The sequence below is a fragment of the Phaethon lepturus genome, unplaced genomic scaffold (assembly GCF_000687285.1).
Source record: "Phaethon lepturus isolate BGI_N335 unplaced genomic scaffold, ASM68728v1 scaffold12799, whole genome shotgun sequence".
NCBI lineage: Eukaryota > Metazoa > Chordata > Aves > Phaethontiformes > Phaethontidae > Phaethon > Phaethon lepturus.
In genome coordinates this window covers 52,926-62,365 of record NW_010565594.1, presented here as the reverse complement: position 1 = coordinate 62,365, position 9,440 = coordinate 52,926, and the positions used below count along the sequence as shown (strand labels likewise).

Genomic DNA, 9,440 nt, shown 5'->3' with positions numbered 1-9,440 from the left:
ATCCAAAATTCATTTCTGATCCCAGTAATTTCTTTTAAGTTAAAGATTTCAGAAGCTGAAGCCTTTCCTGAAGCTAATTTTATGGCTTCTGAATTCTCATCTTTGTAAGTCTCATCAATAATCTTTTACAGCCTTAAGCAATTTCTCTAAGTAGTAAAATTAATCATGCCCATCAGTGTGAAAACATGGTATCAAAGGAATACGGACATAAAGTGCAGACAACTTCTGAACAGCTAAACTATTAGAAATTTTTCAGCGTTTAAATACACTGATCTGATCATTTGAACCATGAACCCCATTTTAAGAAAATGGAAAAAAATTGCTCACAAATCCAAATCCCAAACTTCTGGGAGATTAACTTATGGCAAACAAACAACAAACTGCAATAGTCAGAAAGGCTTTATCATTTGAATACCTTATAACTTTGTATCACTGAAAGGAGACAACACATTATTATGGACAAAGACATTAATTTCAGCAATCTCATATTAACTGTCTTTTATATTCTAAGAGAGAATCCCTCAGCCAGAACATTCTATTAACAGCACCAAAGAACAGTAAACAGAGCTCCTGATTTAGATTTTGATTAACCGCCAAAGTATGGATGCTGATCCGCTATGTAAAAAATGTTGTAAATTTTATCTTCTTTTTCAAATGTTTCATACATACACTTAAGACCTAGACAAATGTCTCAGATGGGTGGAAGAATAAACCAATGCGGGTTTGGGAACTATTTCAAGAGAAGTATCTGGATCACTCTTCTGCAGAGCTGCATCTGAACTCATTTTTTTCAGACACTAGTTAAGTATAGTGTGACTGACACTAACACTGAATAGTAACCCAGGATTTTCCCCAAACTAGACTGTACGCAAATTATATGTAATAGCAATAACTGACCGAAACAGCACAAATTCTGTATTCTCCTTAACCTCTACTTTCCCACTCTTTACCAGTCGTGCTCTGAAACAAAAACCACAGGACAAATAAAGTGCAACCTGACAAAACATCTTCTGCTCCATACACCAAAAATTAAACTCCACATAGAGCAAAGAGGAAACTTTGCAACAGTAATTCTTTGTAATGAAAGCATAATGCGTTGAAAAAGATCAACTATAAGTTCTTCTTAAAAATGTGGTTTCTCAGATGAAAAAGGAACATACCAAAGAAAATTCCTACACACAAGTTTAACTGTTGTTTTGTTTGCTTCAGAGGACTCAGAACATCAGCTTTGTCTATTAACAAAAAGCACCTAGGCCACAAATCTTAATATGATGAAAATTAATGTGTAAATTTTTATGTTAAGTCACCCATCTCTCAGTTAGGCAACTTCTCGCGTGCAATCTACATTTCTCTCCCATCTTTGAAACTGCAGTGCAACTCTGAATCTGAAGACTGGAAATTTGAGTTACTGCCATGTGAGTACAGACCTAATATCAAAATAATGTAATTACCAAATTCCTCCAGGACAAAGACTCCTCGCACAGTATTGCACTTTTTAATGTGATTCAGCTCTATGAAAACCTACAGAAACAGGAGGAAAAGTAACATAAAATTAGTCAGGTTTGGGTTCTTTTAACTAAAAACCAAAATTAAACAGAAACATTATCACAGCAGATACAACCTCAAGTGTTGTAGCATACACTACCAGTTCATTTACAGTTTAATATATAAATAAAGGGTGAAATAAACATTCAAAAGACAAACTTGCCACAATGCTAGAAATCAACAAATAACTTAAAAGTGCTAAGAAGCGAAGACAGCAGAAGATGAAGTACCTTCCGCTCCTTGCAGGAGGAGAAAGCATGGAAGAGAAACGAAGGAGTTAGTAACTCTGACATATCCAACATTGCTACCCCTTCAGGCACTCAAATGAGTTATTGCAAAAAGAATACCAACACACCTGAAATACAACAGAAGAGGGTGACGAGAAAAAAGCTGGCTCCCAAATTTGGCATGATTTGTTGCCTCTGATCCATCCCAGCTAGTTTCTGCCCCTCCATGCATCCTCCTCCAGCACAGAGGGCAGGTAAGGGGCACTACACTTCCCATCCTGACACTGATCCTCCTAACCTATCCAGCAGTTGAATTTAATCCAGTGAGGAACCACTAATCTTCCTTCTCCCCGAGAGCCTTGCTGTTTAAGATTTTACTACAGTTTATGACATATAATCTGCATACTTACTCTTGGAACTGCCTCCTTTAACAGCCAGTACCAGTTTTCTGCTTTAAGCAAGATGGAAGAGTTTGGACCCTTCTCTCTTTTTTGCTCACTTCACATACGGCTGCTGCCAGCTGAGCAGTCACTTAGAAAACAATCCTGCTTTAAACTCATGTTTTACATACGTGAAGCCCAAAAGACAAAACAGCTGAACTACATGACTAGGGTTTTCAGTCCAGAACCAAGATGCCAACTTGTGAATAAACAAGTTCTCTGAGCATCAGGGGTTTGCTCAATATCCAATCCATTTCAAGATACAGAACAGTCACATCTCCAAAAGAGTCAGTCAGTACACAGACATAAGAATCTGTAGGAAGTGCTATAAGGAATCAATTCCATATTCCAGTTTCTAATATACTTGCTTTTTCAAGGCAAAAGAAACGCTAAGAGTAACATTGCCCTAACATTCAGAGTAAGTCTATGTCCAATACCTTAGAGAGACCCTTGCAAGACTACATTACACTAGTCTGGAGTGATACTTTCAGTGCCTATACACTTACGACACCATGATCTCACAGCCTTTTTTAAAAAATGTTACTAGAGAAACTTCATTGTCTTGGAGAGAAGGGAAAGGAAATCTCTGCAACCCTTTTGAATCCAATACTAGCAACACCCATGTAATCATAGATGATACGCTACCCAAGAAAGGCAAAGGAAGCCAATGTCAGAAATCGTGTTTTTTTAAAGAAACAGGCTTATCTGTATCAATAGAGATCAGTAAATGCACTGTACATCTTGAGAGAAGTCAGGTTGATTTTCAAGTCGAAGGGGGTTTATTATTATTTTTATTAGCAGAGAACTAACAAACAGACCCAGGATATTTTTTGCTCAATATAAAAAACTAAACTTCCACTTCATCAGAAAATCTGAAGCTTGCTTTCTGCTTACATTCAAGCACACAGGGAAAGGAGACTTAATCCCGTCTTTTTTGTTTGCCTATTTTCACCCATGTTCTGTGTCAGTTTAGTTGGTCAAAAACATTTCATTTTTTGAGGAATAGTTACAGAGTAAACAAGTCAGTAAACAGAACACTTTCTTTATTGCACTTAGCTTCCTTTTTCTGTAATATTTTCTGCGAAAAGTTTTTACTAGTAGTCTGAAGTGCAAAATTCAGGAAGTCAGTAGCAAGGCTCAGGCAAAACATTGGTGGTTTTATCAGGTAACAGTAAAGCTGCCAAAAAGACTTGACTGCTCCAGGTGTTCGTGATCTGAGTATAACATTAAGGAGTGCTGCATTTCCACAACAGGTATGAGCGAGATGAGAATTTATTGAGTTTGTCACAATTACAGTAAGTTATCCATTTTCAGAAGACACAGGAGTCGATGGGCAATTTCTTGTTATATTGTTTAAGGGACAAAGATGCTCTCCTCTCACTCAATCAGAAAACAAATGTAAAGGAAATAACAGTTACTTACCCTAGGGAAACTGTGGTTCTTCAAGACAGAGCATTCAGTGTGGATCCTACTGTAGATGGGCATGTGCCTGCTGCATTTTATTAAACTTCCATCTATTTTTGACACAGATTAATTCATAGTGGCGTCAGTTACTGAGGCCAAATATTATAACATGATTTGTAGATGTCAACTCAGAATAGTCTGCCAATGCCACAGGTACACTTGATTCCTCCCTATTCCAAAGGGCTTCCTCTGACCTGCTAGGCACAGATAGACTTGAACATTTTTTCTTAAGTTTACGTGCGCTGCCAGCATGGGGAGACAATTTGCGAACACTGAAGACAACTATCACGTGTTCAGTAATAGGCTGGCCCACCATGCATGTAAGACATTTCCTGAGGAATTCACAATGCAGTAAGAAAGTACACACACTGCAAATCAAGAGACTTCAAAAACAGTTTCATGATAGCAAGCACCATTCTAATTCTGAAGCAGTATGTTCAGTCTTCTCAGGTAGGACAGAACAGACTCCATTTATCTTTTTTTTTTCCCCTAAAAAAAGTGGAAATCCCTTTTCCTGTGTTCCAAATTAATTATTTCTATGACATCCAACCACGCAGAGCAACAGAAATGCCTTCTTTTAGTAAGTTGCATTGCTGAAAAGAGTACTTGGAAAGGGGGCCAAGAACAGGGCCTGTTGTATACGGAGTAAGGAAAGGAAGATGAAGAGAAAGCTATGCCTGATGAGGTCCTGTAGGCATTTGTTGGTCTGTATCCCCATCCAAACTCAATAGAAACAGAAAAAGCCACTTTCAACACAGAGAAACGTCTGTAAGATCCTGGTTTTCATCATGCTCATATACATATTCTGAAACCAACTGCCTTAGGGAGCAATTCTTATAATTTATATGAAAATTGGAAAGGAGAATTCATCTAGAACAGCAGCCCTTTTATTAAGAAAGCAGGCTGGTTGACGAGTGTTAGAAGAGTGAAAACATCCTTTAGCTCCACAGATTATGAAATTGGAGGGAATTTTTTTTTTTGCGGTGCAACCAAGAGGAGTCCTTTACATAACTGCTACAGCTATCCGTTCTACACAGACCCTCAAGTGGCAGGGTTTTGATATCTGTCTAGACACTTTGCTTTGAAAAGAAAAACAAGGATATGTCTTAGGTCCACTAAATGGTACCGAATGCCCTTGCCAGCTGGCAATGTACATCTAACAGACCAAGAATTAAACATAGTGAATAGATGAAGCATATTTTCCAGAACTGTACTTTTTTCAATATCCATCTTAAGTAATGGAGACTGATTTGGCTACAGACTCATTGGAAAGATGATGAAGAGGAGGAATAATCTTTCAGGTGGGGGAGACATCTGGCATGCTTTCTGGGTCTGACCAGCACAGATTGCTTCCCAGAAAAGATGTAGTAATTTTCACCACAGACAGCAAATTAGAACACCATTCTCTGTAATGCAGGATATGATAAAGCTAGTACTCTAGGGGTGCTGGTGATAGCACAGGACTCTGTATGCATGGTAACATATTCAACTGGTAATGGTCCTGACAGTCATATAACAACCATCAGTACTAGGTTTCCCTAAGGTTCCTTTCAGAATGTCATTCCAGTCTTTCAGGAGAAAAAAAAAACGCTTTGAATTTAAGGACAAGGGCATGTTCTAGGATTTGGAGTTTTTCTTTTGGACCAACACGTGTGCTATGCTTAACACTGAGTGTCTTTATCTTGTGAAGGTGCCTGTTACACTTAAGAAACCATGATGATGAGGTGGCTACCTTCTTATATATCTTTTCTCACTGCAAATGCATATATGCCTGGGTGTGTTCGTTTATGAAATAGAGTCATTTCCATAGACTGTTCAAGAGACAAGCAGTTTGAGCTCAAACATCTTTGACTCCTGGCAGAAGAAGAAAAAGGAGAAGCAAGCAGAACATTCCCTATGGCATGTCTTTACCTCAGGACAGAGCAAGTTCTATTACATCCATCTATAATGATATCAAACTGTTGCTTCAAGAGCAGGGTTTAGACCTGCCATTTCCAGTAACTACAAAAATTCATTGTGTACTACCACTGAGTTCCTCTTGCAATTCTTCATATTTCAGCATATCCAATAAAAAGTTAAAACCTATAACTAACTCTTACAGGTAGACTGTTTCATCACAGTCTAGAGAAGGTTTGAGATACTACAGCACAACAGCTGTAGTCCAGGTTCTACCCCAGTAAAAGACAGGAAGAAAAATGAAGGAGGTTCACAACTCTGCACTCCTTATAGGGGCACATATGAACTCAAAGAGGCGCGTGGTGTTGCTGTGACCTTGGGAGAAGTATTAAAGGTTCTGAGCATGTGTGTGTGATATGCACGTGCACTTCCAGTGGGATCTACACTGATGAATCCTCAAAGAAGAACAAAGCTTGTATGGGGAGAAAAGTCTAGTCAGGAGGAAAGGAAAAAACACTCCACAAAAGGACTGACAGAAGCTTTTCTTTCTCGCTCTCTCACACACACACACACTTTCTCTCTCTCCCCTAAAAATCAATTCTACTGTCTAGCATAGCATGCATTTAATACCATATGCAAAACAAAAAAACACAAAGCAAAATAAAAAACAAGGATCAAAGGAAGCAACAGAAACAACATCCAGAGAAACAAAGAAATGACAATTCTAGTTGTGTTTCCTCTATGCCCACAAGATCTGCTATTCAGGAGGAAAAAAAATCACTAATTTTTTCTTATTTTCATGAATTACAGCAAGAGCCACTTTCCCATTTTATTTCATACTAAATTCTACAGATGATTTCTCAAATTTTAAAACAAGACAGATTAAATATGATGCAGAAGGTTGCCCTCTGTACCTACAATATTCAAACACTGTATCTTTAAGGTTTTCTGCTAATGTCATCAGGATATGTTCACAGTATGATGCATTATGGCGGTTTAGATTACTATTAATCACTTTTTCTGTCTCTTTATATATGGCTACCATTTGTTTTGTGCTTAGACAATTCAGACCACCAGAAACAAGAAGTTGAAATCTGTATGAAGATTTTTCTTCATGTGATTATCATTTTCCTAGGGATATTTAATTTCAGTGTATTTTTACATACATATACATATTTATGTGTGTGTGCGTGTAAATATACATATGCTTTTTTACTCCCATCACACTATGCCTTGTCCTTGTTGATACTCTGGGAAGAGGAAACACATATACAGGCATGCTGCAAAAAGCTTCATGCTCACAGTCTTCTCACAGATTTCCCTCATACCTGACTGTGCATAAATTTCAGATTAATTCCTTCCAGTGTGACCTGAAGAAGACCTCCTTCACCAGTTTTCATATCTTGCACAGGGAACTCACCACCCAGCTCAGGGCCTGTGATATGTTAATTAAATAATAATAATAATTTAAAAATCAAAATAAAAACAAACAAAAATACCCAGACAGAAAAGAGAGACAGAGAAAGAACAGAAAACAGTGAGCCAAGTCATGGTATGTGGAAGGGAAATAGAAAACAATAAAAGCATAATCTCCATTTGATGCGCACAGCAAGAGGACACTACTAAGAATAGCAGGCAGCATTTCAGTAGAGTCCACTCACTAATGACAGCCTTCTGAGAACCACCAGACTTAAGTATCATAAAAAAATCTTATCCTGGTTACATGAAGGGACACTGATGACAGCTCAGTCTGTATTTACTGTAGTTCATATTGGGGTTTTGTTTGTTTGTTTCAAATGCCACATTTCGTTTCTGCATGGTAAGATGCTGCAATTACGTAACACCACAGACAGCATAGTCTTAAGTACGAACACATAAGCAAGTACCAACTAGGCTTGCATTTGTGAGTTTGATGATTTTGTATGGCATTGTTTTATACTTTCAACAATGAAAAAGTCAACATGGTTACAACAATGACAATTTAATAGAGGACATTAATAGATGACAATCTAGGCATTTTCATTTAGTTTCATTTACATCATTCAGTTCAGCCAGAAAATGCTTTCTTCTAATGATTTTTTTTAAATTATCATTTGTGTAGAGACACTGAACTCTGGAGAATGGCTTTCAAACACATTTTTAAAACTACATTATTGACCAATTCTTCAAATAGCGTTCAATGACACTTTTGCCTCCTCTACCCTCAGTAAATTCCCCTCCTCAAATTAAATTGGACTAATGATAGGAGGAAGAAAATGGTGGTTCTTCCAAGCTCCAGCAGCTAGCTGAGGGTTGAACAGTTAGGATGCTAGATTTAAACGGAAGTCATTTTCTCAGTCATAGTGATGCCAGTTATGACTATAAAATGTAGATTCCTTAGATTTGGCATTAAGACACACCTAAAATAGGCTTGTACCTTAAACCATGGCTCCTAGAGTCCTAGCATCCACTTGAGAAAAAATAGTTGCCACAAAAATAAAACTTGAAAACACAAAGCCACATTGACGTTACCCTGAACCTACAAACAGACTCCAGCAATGGAGAAACAACCATCTTATAAAGGTATAAAATAAGCCACCTTCATGTTTGTTACCAGGTACATACAGTACCTGCTACTCTGGGGACTAAGAAAAATGGAAAATTGCCTTCCCAAGAACTCGATCTCCCAAAACTGCAAATTCACTTTTCTAGTATTTTGACTCAACAGAAAAAGGAAAGGGGTGCTTGCCAAGAAAGTTTCACCAATATAATTATACTATCCTGTCCCAAATGATGATGCTAAACTAAGCAGAATGTCTACATGAAGTTATGCTGATATAAGGACATTGTGTTAACTGCACCTTTTGACTTGCACCAGTATGAAACTTCCCAATACAGAAAAGGTTTGTGCATTGAAAGTCTGCAGAAAGCTGCAGATTCATCACTGTAGATTCATTAAGACAAGCATATTTATTAGCCTCCATTCTCACCAAAAAAAAAAAAATGGACAACACAGTTCTATGTCTCAATCAGGAATAAAAGGAGTAGCTAGCCAACCATGAAGAAAAATTCTCAGTAATTTTACTGGCAGCTAGTCCTCCTTACATCTAACTCTTCTTTATACAGGTGTTTTGTTTGTTTGTAGAGTTTAGAGTAAGGCGTATTGGGGGCAAGCTAAGTGATAACACTAAGTCTGCCACGTACACACAGATGTACAAAGCTACCCTCAGATTTCCAAGTAAAAGGAGATTATACTGAAAGAAGTTATTAATCAAAAAAATCTGTTGATTGGAGATTAAGCAACAAATGTTCCCAACAAGCAAAATCTTGTACCTGGTTTAATGCTTTGCTGTCTTGCTGCTGCTCGCTCCATACTGTCTTTTACACAGTAGTATAATTCCCGACACTAACATATAAAATAAAAAACATTATTTTTACAAATTACTAAGGGAAAAGTACAGCAAGATTCTAAGATTCTACAAAAAGAACAAGCCCCATGTGGTGCACAATGACAAAAAGCCTGTAAAAGTTCAACCACAGCTAATTACTAGATGGTATTTATATTTATTTTTCAAGTTGACAGAGAAACTTTTATATCATTTCATAGCACAAGCTAGTGAAGAATTCAAGGCTTAGCACGTGCTCATGAGCAACCTAACCAAGCTTACTTAGTTTCCTAGTGTAGAAAAAGTCTCAAAACAATATCACAATCCCTCCTTTTCTTTCAGCTTCTAGCAAGCAATGTTACTGGTCATGCTTATATGATCTATCTTTTTGTTATTCCTATCAATTTCCTTATACCATATTCTTCTAGTCATCTTCCTCCAACTCCCCTCTCTAATATCAAATAATGTTAAGCCATAATCTGAGTGAAGTTTAAGGACATTTT

At 37.4% G+C, this 9,440-nt stretch overlaps 1 protein-coding gene across 1 annotated transcript in view; it reads right to left on the bottom strand.

The window, feature by feature from the left end:
* Positions 1–1,451: 1,451 nt before the first annotated feature.
* Positions 1,452–9,440, bottom strand: part of MADD (MAP-kinase activating death domain) — a gene marked incomplete at its 3' end in the record, with an annotated part of 53,680 nt that continues 45,691 nt past the window's right edge. Inside the window, exons 31-33 of the mRNA XM_010295235.1 lie at positions 8,885–8,957; positions 6,901–7,007; positions 1,452–1,521 (exon numbers count right to left, since the gene is read on the bottom strand). Coding sequence (XP_010293537.1) covers positions 1,452–1,521; positions 6,901–7,007; positions 8,885–8,957 — 250 coding nt within the window. The remainder of the gene's footprint in view (positions 1,522–6,900; positions 7,008–8,884; positions 8,958–9,440) is intronic.